The sequence below is a fragment of the Manis pentadactyla genome, chromosome 8 (genome assembly GCF_030020395.1).
Source record: "Manis pentadactyla isolate mManPen7 chromosome 8, mManPen7.hap1, whole genome shotgun sequence".
NCBI classification, from domain to species: Eukaryota; Metazoa; Chordata; class Mammalia; order Pholidota; family Manidae; genus Manis; species Manis pentadactyla.
The window spans coordinates 36650925-36663753 of NC_080026.1; the positions used below are offsets into that span (position 1 = coordinate 36650925).

Consider the following 12829-nt stretch of genomic DNA (forward strand, 5'->3'; position numbering starts at 1 on the left):
GTTTTCTTTAACCTTTGTGTTTAATGTCCAATTATGCTAGCTTGACTTCCAACAATGTAGTTGCCAAAAGTGTTCCTTAGCAGCTTCTGAGAAAATTTTAAAGGCTGGACCTCATAAATGCTCAGAAACAGACTCTTGTTCTGTTCTGGCCTCTGCTGCATAGAGCCCTGCTGCCTCTGCTGCTATACATGTGATATGGACCAATTTGCTGATTCCTCCCCTGGGCCTCCCATCATGACCGCTAGTGGTTTCAACACTTAAACTTTCAGGACAAAACACTGTTCATCTCTTTGCCTTTCAATTCTTGGGATAGCCCTTCTCTAGCTTCCCATGCATAGCTGAGAATAGGCTGTGATTTTCAGAACAATGTACTGACATTTAAACAATAGAGAAGACAAATGTAACATAAAAAATAACTTAAAACTGCTTCTAGAAATGCCTACTTATAAAGTTGAACTGGCCCCAGTCCCAAAGGAAATGGAAATCCTCCACTCCAGTGGAGTCCAAGAGTCGCTCTCTCCAGTTTTCATTGACTGCTCCAGTGTTAACCCCTTTACAGAATGATTGAAAGAAGGAGCTTCCCTTCCCTTCAGGAAATGAAAGCTCCCCCAACCCCGCCCAAATGGAGATGGTGTATCTGGCCAGGGGGACAGATGATCACTCATACTAATTTTAGAGAATATTTCCCAAAGTGTAGGTTATTGCTGCCTCAAGCCCAACATGGTCCTTGATTTCCAGATCTTTTCTGATCTGGAAAAGATCAAACATCTCCATTTGCAAAAACTGATCACAAAATAATATCACATCTTTTTAAGAACAAGCAATGATTTGAAGGTAGATGGCCATCTAAGACCAGGTTCAGAGAAGAAACATTCTCTGAAAGAACTGATCTTCAGGGAGATAATTTGTAAATGCATAGAATATCTCAGAATCTTTTGCATATAGATTGCTTCAACACATTTAACATATTTGTTCTTGCTTTATATTACATAACTTGAAGGGACCACACAGAAGCCAGGAAGATTCTCCCCAGAGATAGTGAGACACTACAAGCAAGTTTTAAAACAGCCATCTTTAAAATAAGACTTCAGGTCAAATCTCCCTCTGTGATACAACACACACACATCTGTATAATTGAAAATCATACTTTCCATATAATTCTATAACCTCCTTTAATTTTCCATTGTGAACATTTTTCATTATCATTAAAATTTTATATCACTGATAATGTTATCAATGATAAAAATGATTACATTTTGAAAACATGATTTTTATGATTCCACATATAAATAGTATGGTATTTGTCTTTCTCTGACTTATTTCGCATAGCACAATACCCTTTAGGTCCATGCATCTTGTCACAAATGGCAATATTTCACTCTCTTTTATGGCTGAGTAATATTCCGTTATACATATATATGGGTCACATCTTCTTTATCCATTCACCTATTGATGGACACTTAGGTTGCTTCCATATCTTGGCTATTGTAAATAATGCTGCTGTAAATAGAGGATTGTATATATCTTTTGGAATTAGTGTTTTTGTGTTCTTTGGGTAAATACCCAGAAGTGGAATTCCTGGATCATATGATATTTCTATTTTTAATTTTTTGAGGGACCTCCATACTATTTTTCATAGTAGCTGCACCAGTTTACATTCCCACCAACAGTGCATGAGGGTTCCCTTTTCTCTATATCCTTGCCACCACTTGTTATTTTTTGTCTTTTTGATAGTAGCCATTTTGATTGGTGTGGCGTGATATCGCATTGTGGTTTCAGTTGGCATTTCCCTGATGATTAGTGATGTCAAGCATCTTTTTGTGTGTCTGTTGGCCATGTTTATATGTTTTTTGGGAAAAAAAATATCTATTCAGGTCCTCTGCCCATTTTAAAATCAGATTATTTGGGGGTTTTTTTGGTGTTGACATGTATGAATTTTATATAGTTTGGATATTAACTTTTTGTCAGAAATATCATCTGCAAATACATTCACCCATTCAGTAGATAGCCTTATCTTTTTGTTGATGGTTTGCTGTGCAGAAAGCTTTTTAGTTTGATGTAGTCCCTATTAAGCTTGTTTATTTTTGCTACTGCTTCCCTTGCCTGGGGAGATGCATCCAGAAAAAAATTGCTAAGGCCAATGTCTAAGAGTTTACTGTCTATGTTTTCTTTTAGGAGCTACATGGTGTCAGGTTTTACATTTATATCTTTAATCCATTTTGAGGTTTTCTTTTTATATGGTATAACAAAGTCTAGTTTCATACTTTTGTATGTAGCCATCCAGTTTTCCTGACACCATTTATTTAAGATTCTTCCCACTGTACATTCTTGCCTTCTTTGCTATAGACTAATTGACTATATAAACTTGGACTTATTTATGGGCTCTCTATTCTGTGCCATTGGTCTGTGTGTCTATTTTGTGCTGATACCTACTGTTTTGTTTATTATAGCTTTGTAGTTTAGTTTGAAATTAGCATGATAATTTCAACTTTATTCTTTCTCAAGGTTATTTTGGCTATTTGGGTCTTCTGTGGTTCCATACAAATTTTGGGCTTATTTCTTCTAAAATGCCATTGGTATTGATAGGGATTGCATTGGCTCTGTAGATGGCTTTGGGTAGTATGGACATTTTAACAATATTATTTTTTCTGATTCATGAGGATGACCTATCATTCTATTTATGTTTTCAATTTCTTTTTCTTAATATCTTGTAGTTTTCAGAGTACAGATTTCTTACCTCTTTGGTTAAATTTATTCATAGGTATTTTATTCTTTTTTGTTGAATTGTAAGTGGGCAGAAAACTTATTTGAGGAAATAATAGCTGAAAACCTCCCAAATTTTGTTTATCTTTCTTAATTCCTCTTTCTGCTAGTTTGTTACTAATATATAAAAATGCAACAGATTTCTGTGTGTTGATTTTGTATTCTGTGACTTTTCTAAATTCATTTGTTAATTCTAATAGTTTTTTTGGTGGAGTCTTTAGGGTTTTCTATGTATAGTATCATGTCATATGCAAATGGTGGCAGTTTTACTTCTTTCTTGCCAACATGGATGCCTTTAATTTCCTTTTCTTGTCTGATTGCTGTGGTTAGGACTTCCAGTACTATGATGGATAAAAGTGATAAGACTAGACATCCTTGTAAGGTTCCTGATCTGACAGGAAAGAATTTCAGCTTTTTATCATTGAGTATGATGTTAGCTATGGTCTGTCATATATGGCCTTTATTATATTGAGTTATATTCCCTCTATACCCACTTTATTGAGAGTTTTTATCATGAATGGATGTTGAATTTTGCCAAATGCTTTTTCAACATCTGTTGAGATGATTATATGATTTTAATTATTTCTTTTGTTAATGTGGAATATTATACTGATTGATTTGTGGATACTGAACCATCCTTGAATCCCTGAAATAAAATCTACATGGTTATAGTGAAGGATCCTATTAACGTATTTTTGAGTTTGGTTTGTTAATGTATTTTGTTGAAGACTTCTATGTCTGTGTTCACCAGGGATATTGGCTGTAATTTTCTCTTTTTATATTTTTTTGGTAGTGTCTGGTTTTAGTATCAGAGTAACAGTGGCTTCATGGAATAAACTTGGAAGCATTCCTTTCTCCTCTATTTTTTGAATAGTTTGAGAATGATAGGTTTAAACTCTTTAAATGTTTTGAATAATTCACTATGAAGCCATCTGATCTTGGATTTCAATTTTGGGAGCTTATTAATTATCAATTCAATTATGTTACTAATAATTAGCCTGTTCAGATTTTCTATTTCTTCCTAATTCATTCTTGGAAGATTATATGCTTCTGGAATTTATCCATTTCTTCTACATTGTTCAATTTGTTGGCATATAATTTTTCTTAGAATTCTCTTATAATCTGTTGAATTTCTTTGGGGTCAGTTGTAACTTCTCTTTTATTTCTGATTTTATTTGTGTCCTCTTTCTTTTTTCTTGATGAGTTTAACTAAATGTTTGCCAATTTTGTTTATCTTTTCAAAAAACTAGCTCCTAGTTTCATTGATTTTTTTTTGTATTTTCTTATTCTCTATTTCATTGATTTCTGCTCTGATCTTTATTATGTCCCTACTTCTACAAAGTTTGGGATTTGCTTTTTTTTTCTACTTCCTTTGGTCATAACGTTAAATTATTTCCTGAGGTAAACCTGTATCACTATAAACTTCCATCTTAGAACCCCTTTTGCTGCATCCCACATATTTTGAACTGTTGTGTTCCTGTTTTCATTTGTCTCCATGTATTATTTGATTTCCTTTTTTATATATTCATTGACCATTAATACTTATAAGCATGTTGTTTAGCCTCTGTGTATTTGTGTTTTTTTCCAGTTTTTTTCTTATAGTTGATTTCTGGTTTCATATGTGGTCTAAAAAGATGCTTGATACAATTTCAATCTTAAATTTATCGAGACTTGTTTTGTGTCCTAATATGTGATCCTAATATGTGATCTGTTCTGGAGAACATTCCATGTGCACTTGAGAAGAATATGTATTCTGCTGCTTATGGTTAGAATGTTCAGTATACGTTTGTTAAGTCCATCTGGTCTAATGTGTCATTCAAAGCCAGATTTTCCAGATTTTCTGTCTCAATGATCTATTCTTTGATGTAAGTGTAGTTAAAGTCCCCTACTATCATTATATTACTGTCAATTTTTCCCTTTGTGTCTGTTAATTTTTGCTTTATAAGTTTAGGTGCGCCTCTGTTGGATGTATAGATATTTATAATTGTCATATTCTCCTGTTGGATTGATCCCTTTATCATTATGTGATACCCTTCCTTGTCTTTTGTTTCATTCTTGATTTTGAAGTATATTTTGTCTGACAAATATTGTTACTGGAGTGTTTTTTTTTTTTCCACTGCCATTTGCATGGAATATATTTTTTATCCCTTTATTTTCACTCTATATGTGTCTTTAGATCTGAAGTGAGTCTCTTGTAGGCTCCATACAGACAGGTCTTGTTCTTATATCCATTAAGCCACTCTGTCTTCTTTGATTGGAGCATCTAGTCCATTGACACTTAAAGTAATTATTGATAGGTATGTACTTACTGCCATTTTACTGTTTTCTAGTTATTTTCTGGTAGTTTTTCTCAGTTCCTTGTTTCTTCTCTTGCTCTCTTCCCTTGTGATTTGATGACTTTTGTTAGTGTTATGCTTGGATTTCTTTTAATTTTTCATTTATTTATTATATGTTTCTGATTTGTTACCATGAGGTTCATATATAGTATCCTATATGTATATAGCAGTCTAGATAAGGTTGATAGTAACTTAAGTATGAACATGTTCTAAAAGCAGTATTTTTTATTATTACTCTTGTATATTTTATGTATACAATGTCCTAATTTACATTTTTTTGTATTTTGTGCAACCCTTGACTAATTTTTGTGTATATAATTGGTTTTACTACTTTCGTCTTTTGAAAATCATACTAGCTTTGTAGATGATTGTTTGGCCACCTTTACTATATATTTTTACCAGTAAATTTTTACTTTTCTTAATTTCACCACCTTTAGTGATAACATTTTCTTTCTCATTTAAAGAAACACCTTTAATATTTTTGTAAGGACAGTTTATTGGTGATGAATTCTTTGAACTTTTGTTTATCTGAGAAACTCTATCTCTCCAATTCTGAATGATAACATTTGTGGGCAGAGTATTCTTGGTTGTAGGTTTTTTTTTTCTTCTTTTTCTTTCAGCACTTTGCATATATCATCCTACTCCCTTCTGTCCCATAAAGTTTCTGCTAAAAAGTCAGCTGACAGCCTATGGGATTTCCCTAGCTGCTTTTAAAATTTTCTATCTTTAATATTTGCTATTTTAATTACTATGTGTCTTGGGGTTCTTCTTGTTTGGGGTTCTCTGTGATTCTTGGACCTGGATGTCAGTTTCCTTCCTCAGCTTAGGGAGATTTTCAGCTATTATTTCTTCAGATATGTTTTCTGCCCCTTTCTTTTCTCCTTCTGAGATCCCTATTATGCTAATGTTATTTTGCTTGTAGTTGTCATATAGATCTTTGAGCATCTTCTCATTTTAAAAAATTCCTTTCCCTTTTTGGTGCTCAGCTTGTTTGCATTCCACTACCTTGTCTTCCAGATCACTAATCCATTCTTCTGCATCCTCTAATTTGCTTTTGATTCCCTTTAGTGTATTTTACATTTCAGTTAATATATTTTTCAGCTCTAACTGGTTCTTTTTTATAGTTTTTGTCTTTTTGTTGAAGTTCTCACTGAGTTCTTCCACTCTTCTCTCCAGTCTGGTGATTCTCTTTATGACCACTACTTTGAACTCTTTATCTGGTGGACTACTTATCTCTGCTTCATTTAACAATTTTTTTCTGGATTTTTTGTCTTATTCTTTCATTTGGATCATGTTCCTCTGCTTCTTCATTTTGTCTGGCTCTCTTTGTTTCTATGTAGGTCATCTATATCTTCTGGTCTGGAAGCAGTAGCCTTTTGTGGTAAGCATCCTTTAGTGCCCATTAATACAGTATTCCCTGATTACCAAGACCAAGTGCTCCAGGGATGTCCCCTTTTTAGGCTGTGTGCACTCTCCTATTGTGGCTGAGCCATGACTGCTGTGAGCAGGCTGGTGGGTGAGGCTGGCCCTCTGCCTGGCAGTCAGAAATGATCAGTGTGACTATTCCAGACTTCCTTGCAGTGTGGTGGCTTTTCTTCCTTGCAGTGTGGTGGCTGAAAGCCTTGGCTATAGCACCTGCAGTGCACTGGTGAGCTAGGCCAGCTGTCAGCCTGTGTCTCAGCAGTGACCAGCAGGACTACTGCAAGAATGCTGGTGGATGGGGCTAACTCCTTCCCTCCTGGAGTGGTAGTTGCTTTGGTGGGACACCTGTTGGCTAGGCATGTTAGCAGGGCCACTCTGTATGGGAATACTAGGGTGGAGTAAGCAGTGCTGGCATGGTAGATACAAAGAGTCAGAACTGACTTTGGCCAACTAGGCTGAGGGAGAGTAAGAAAAATGGTGTCTGTCAGTGAACGTTCCCACAGATCCCTGCCACTCCAGCACACCTCAAAGTTAATCAATAAATCTTTCAGTCTGCTGCTTCTGTGTGACACAGCTGCAGTTAATATTATTATTTTCATATTTTTCTCATGTTGGCCAGTAGGAGCCCTTTGAGTTAGCTTCTGAATCCTTTTGGCATGGTCTTAGAAGTGAGACTTCCTTGGTCTCTGGCATGACAAGATGTGTCCGTCTCCCTTTGTATATATCTGCTGCTTCATGTTGTGGTCATTTATTTACATGAGGAACCCTGGTTCCTTCTGGTGGAAATTGATATTTGGAAAGCCCAGTCTGAGTTCTAGGGGAGGCTCATTGCTAATGGGTTGGTCATTGTTTCCAGGGCTTTTTCATTATTCAGAGTCCAAACATATGTGTATTATATTTAAGATAAAATATATTGTGAATTGAAATAGGTTCTTCTGCTTCACATTCAGGACTACAGAATTTTAACTTAGCCATACTAATCTTACACCTGTATTTCTTTTTGAAAAGCTAAAAATCAATTTGTAATGACACCAACATAATTACTAATTTGCTTTATTTTACAATATACATGCAGTAGTCTCAGAATAACTGCCAAACCTATTTCAACAATTGATTACTACAAAGAGCTTATTGTTAGTTGTTTAGTTCAGGTGTGTGTGTGTGACTCTATCTTAGGATATATTCCACTAAGAATGTTCAGTGAAAGTCACTGGTTCCTCTCTACACATTATGATACCAACCCAGACATAGATTACTTTGTTTCAGTTTGCTTTCAGATTTTAGAGATTGCTAAATTTTGACCAATCTGTGAATATTTTAACTCTAAAACTCTTCTCTTGTATCTGTATCTCATAGTTGGAACATTAAATTAAAAGTTTCATTAAAAGAATGATATGTATAATATGGCATCCAAAATCATCACATGTGTGCTGAAACATGTCAGAGTCCTGAATCCTGAGTCTATTGGAATTCTTAGGACAGGAAATGGTTCCACTCAAATAGCATCATAATGCTGAAGGGGGAACAAATGAATAGTGCAATAACTGAATGCTTTTATATGCACTGGAAGACACTGGGTAGCAATTGTGTTATAATTATTGCCAACTTATTTATAGTGCCTTTGAGCCTTTTAATCCCATCAGCTATGCTGTGAAAATTCTAGTGTCTGAAATTGTGCCCTGAACAAAAAACACAGAGGTAGGAAGTGGAGGATGGAGCATTGCTGATCTGTGGTGATCCTACTCCAGGTGTCTGGAGGTGTGTGGCACATCCCCACTGGGGTGTATTTGTAGGAGGGGCTGAGAAGCTTGTGGGTAGAAACTCCTCCTCAGAGACAACACCTGGGGGACAGAACTTTGTTTCTTGTCAGTGGATCATGGGAGAGGGCTGCTTCAGAAGATTGAGTGCTTTCTCCAAGGACTCATGCAAGAGGTTTGAGAAAGAGGGAGACAAAATTAAAAGAGTTCTTTCTTCAAGTTTCTGTTAATCCTCCATGAATGCAACCAACTCCTGTTTTATAGTTTAAGTATAGTCATGTGCTGTTCAGAGTTGGACAAGAGCCGCTTTCCTACTTCATTGAAGGGACTGCTGGACCACCTCTAGAACAGGGAAGAGAATGAAGAAGGAGGCCTCAGAACAGAGTGAGGCCCCACGTGGAACAAAAGCAGCTGTAGAGGACTTTTCTCACTTAGCTTCAAGAAATAGTATAGATGTCTCTGGAACTGACAGGAGGGTTGTGGCGAGTTCCACATCATAGCCAAAAGATTGTGTTAGAAGTCTCTAACTCTTTTTCATATCCTAGATGATTCTGTTTTCAAGCTATTATAAGATACTTCCTGAGTTATTTTGACAAATTGAATAGGAGCTAAAATTCTTTGATGAGAGGTGAGCTAGATAAATACTATTGAGCTACTGTTCCTGCAACCTTAATTTTAGTCCTGGCCTTGTATGGATGGATAATAAAGTCTTCATAAAGAAAATCTTTCTCAATAATCATAGCATTGGACATCTGTATAAATCCTTCCCATTACAAAGTACTTTTGCATCCAGTGAACATTAGAAGAGTGGAGCAGGCCATTCTCATATTGTGAGCTTCCCAGTTAGGGAAATAATTCTATCAAAGGATAGAGACGGTGCAGGGGGAATGTCTGCATGTGACACAGGCTTTGACTTTACTGTCCTGTGATTTTTCTAGGATTCTGGGGAAGGAAGGAGAATGGATCTTCAAGGGACTGTCTGGATATGTAAGTCTAACTCATTCAGCTCTGGGATGCTCCACCTAGCCCTCATAAACTGTTTATTTTCGCTTTTTGATTTCTTAATGCTGTCATTTTCCTTCATGGGAATCCACTCTGTAGCATCCATTCTGAGGTATTCCTTCTCAGTACTGGTTGCTTACCAGTGCTTTGTGGTAGGTGCTCAATACACGTTCTGAGTGGACAGAGTTATTGAACAGCAAAACCCTCTTAAGGATAGCATTGTAGAAGGCTTTACATCTATTCTGTCAGTCTTATAGGTCAAGGAGACAAAACAAAAGTAGTTCTTGGCATTAATCTGATCCAGTTCCTTGCCACATTACCATATTGTGGCCAAAACTTACATCTGTATTTTTCTTAGCATTTCTTAGAATCAGTGTATTAACAAGGAGACAAAGGGAAATGTAGTTCTTCAGAGAGAATGTTTACATTGATTGTTAAAAAGAGCTTAAAATCATAAAAAATAAAAGATGAACTTGGTGATCATGGTATCATATTTCTTCATCATTTTGCAGTTTAAAAAGTACTTCAGGATATGTAATGAAATGCCACACTTATAAATATTTTAGTAAAAACCACTGTTTAGAGTATTTACATTTGGAGATCAAATAGCAATAAAGAAAGATATGCCTCTTCAACCCAGATACTCTTAGTTAATTCAGATTTTGCTTTTTTTCTGTGGGAATAAATTAGTTGTGTCATTTGTTGTAAAACTAAGTCCAGATATTTTAGCCAATGCCAACTTCTGTTTTTCTTTACACAATGAGATCTTATTTCCATAATTAAACTTGGGGTATCACTCTAGAAGTTTGCTTGGCATTTTCTCATTTCAAATTTCCGTCTTATCTTCCCTGTGAATTCTAAGATCATCAATGGTGTTGAGGTTCTCAAGAATATTGGAAGTCTGTTATATCCTATGATGGTAGCCAGATTAAGCATTGAGCTATCTACTGAGAGAAATGTTACTCTTTTATTTGTGAGCAAAATAGTAATTGTACATATGTGACCACAGAACAGTGTTGAAATGCCCATCCTGATGCCTGAGAATTTTAGCTGACATACCAAAGCTGAAATCTATAGGTGGTAAGTAGACCCACATTCTATAGGATACTGCTAGCCATTTCTACATAGGCTGTGCTGTAAGTGAACAAATTAGATCAAAACCCACCATCCTGGACAGTCGGTAATAAAAAAGATTAGAAATTTGAAAATGAGGATTATTTGAAGAGGGTTTAATAGGAGAAAGGAAGTTTTAGCTTCTCTCACTTAGAAGTGAAAGGTCTCTAACAGCCTGTGGGAGCCTACAGGGAGAGGCTGTTAGTTGCTCTCACCCAGTCTTTTCATCTTGGGTAGAAAATTTTAAAGCAAATCTCAGACATCATGTCATTTCATGGGGGTAAGAAGTCTTGCTATAATTTTTAAGATAAAAGAAAGACAAAAAAAACCCCACAAGAAACCTTTAAAGGGGAGAATTCTTTTGTCTCCTCTGACTGACAGCCAAGCAAACAAGTGAAAGCACAGAACCTGGGAAACTGAGAGGCCCGTGAACCTGCCATCCTAACAGATGCGGCAAAAGAAAGCAATAAAATGAAAGGGTGAATTCTCCTCAAATAACCACCTGCCTTCTCTCTGCCACATTCTGGGTCTCACCTTGAAGACTAGGCTACTGTGACTTTGAGGACAGGGGAAGGGGATGAGAAGTGCTTTTTGCATCCAGCAGAGATGGAGGGGTCTCTGAGAGATGCAGCATCTTGCAAGTGATCTAATGGATGCATCATGTGTCAACAAAGAACAGAGGGACACTTCACCTCTTGTTCTCAAATGCAATGCCCCTTTTCAGGCATTCAGACTGTGCTAGTATTTCAAATTTAAATCCAAGGTCATTTCTCTGGGTAGGAGGTCACTCTCACATTTCTAAGAACAGAAAAGAAAAAGTACAAAAGCCCCCAAAAGCCCTGAAAACAAAGACTCTGTATTCTTCCCTTCTTACTAAAGCACCTTGTTAACCCTTCCATCCCTCTGACCAATACAGATTGTATTTTCTTGGAAGTCTTTGTCAGGTGAAAGAATTGCTAATAAAAAGCAGACTTTTAAAGAAAAATTTTTATTTGAAAAAAAAGTTTGCTGTAGAAAATATAGATAGATAGAAAGAAGGTAAAATAACCTATAGTATTCTATCACTGGGGAACAAGCACTGTAAACATTTTGTCATGTTTTCTTTTGGTCTATTTTTAAAAGCTTTGGTGTAGTATGTATGTGTGTATGCATGTATACATACACTTATTAGCTTTTAACCAGTGGACTACAGCCAGACCATTTGAACAGCTTCATTTTTCACTTGCAGATTAGACTATTAACTCTTCTTCTGGATATTGGGTGTGTAGCATGGCACACTGAGAGGAAAGTACCCCCTTTTTGGGTACTGATTGCTATTTTTGGTGGCAGTATGGAGATCAGAGATGCCTGGACAGTAATAGTGAGGGGCTCTTAGACTATCCTTTGGTTCTTTAGTCCAGAGTCGAGAAATTATCTCTTCCAGCCTCCCTTCTCCTTACCTTCCCAGCGTATTCCTAAGACACACACTGCTACCATACAAATACACTTCCAATTCATCTTCATCTGAACAGTTTATTGCCTCCTTTGTCTCTTTCATCAATCCTCTGGACGTCAGGGTACTTGCAAGATTGGCTATTATACGAGAAATATGCCTCTTGCAGCCATCAGGTCACAATTTTGCACAGAAATAAGCCCATTGTGTTTCTTTCCATGGCATTAAGGAGAGAAAAATGATTTAAGAGCAAGAACCCCTATTCAGCATGAATTGTGGGTAGAATATTGAAGTTATTTATTGACAATGAGGATGAAGGAGACCCCAGAAAACAGGAAAGGACTCCAGCTTCTCTTAGATCAGTTGCCTTCTGCTGGGATTAAGTAAGCTTTTAAAGGTTAAAATGTACATTTCTTCAGAATGACACTGACCTAGGAATCTAGAATAAAATTCTTAAGGAAATGCTCTGTATGGGTGGTACCCTCTTTTCTACTAATTGCCTTATTATTATTGTTATTTGTTATGAGTCAGTCTTGACACACCGTCTCCAAATGTGTGAACTTTATCATTCTGGGAAAAAGTTTCCAAAATTTGTGATGGATCATTATTATGTCTCTACAACTTTCTTATTCACTATCTTGGTGAGGTTTGGGATATAAAACCCAGCTCTGGTGGGCCAGCATGATGGAGGAGGCCAAGCCATCCATATAGATTATCCTAGACATGAAGTTAGAATGGTCATCTTTGAGGAAGAGCAAATCAGGAAGAGTGGCCATAGTCTCAACTTTGCTTCCGTCCTGGTCTCTAGACACTAATGAGGGAAGCAGCAGATGAGAGCATGGTTTTCCTAGTTTGTAGTAATAAAAGCCTTCATATGCATGACTTGTAATTACTTCTTCCTAGAAATTGCCCTTCAGCCATTCAGAGCTTATGACGTGCCACTAAGCTCATGTGACTATATAACAAAACTGTGAGGATTTTGAGATGAGCAAAACAGAGTTTAT

At 36.4% G+C, this 12829-nt stretch overlaps 1 protein-coding gene across 11 annotated transcripts in view; it reads left to right on the plus strand.

Annotated features, from left to right (window-relative positions):
- Positions 1-12829, plus strand: part of NCKAP5 (NCK associated protein 5) — a 1007163-nt gene that overhangs the window by 131333 nt on the left and 863001 nt on the right. For 7 of the 11 annotated variants that reach the window (XM_057505668.1, XM_057505672.1, XM_057505667.1 and 4 more), the window contains exon 2: positions 9217-9265. The exons of the other annotated variants lie outside the window; for them this stretch is intronic. Coding sequence is in view for 1 of the 7 variants with exons in the window: in XM_057505672.1 (XP_057361655.1) it covers positions 9217-9265 (49 nt within the window). In the remaining 6 variants the exon portion in view is untranslated. The remainder of the gene's footprint in view (positions 1-9216; positions 9266-12829) is intronic. 11 annotated transcript variants of the gene reach the window in all.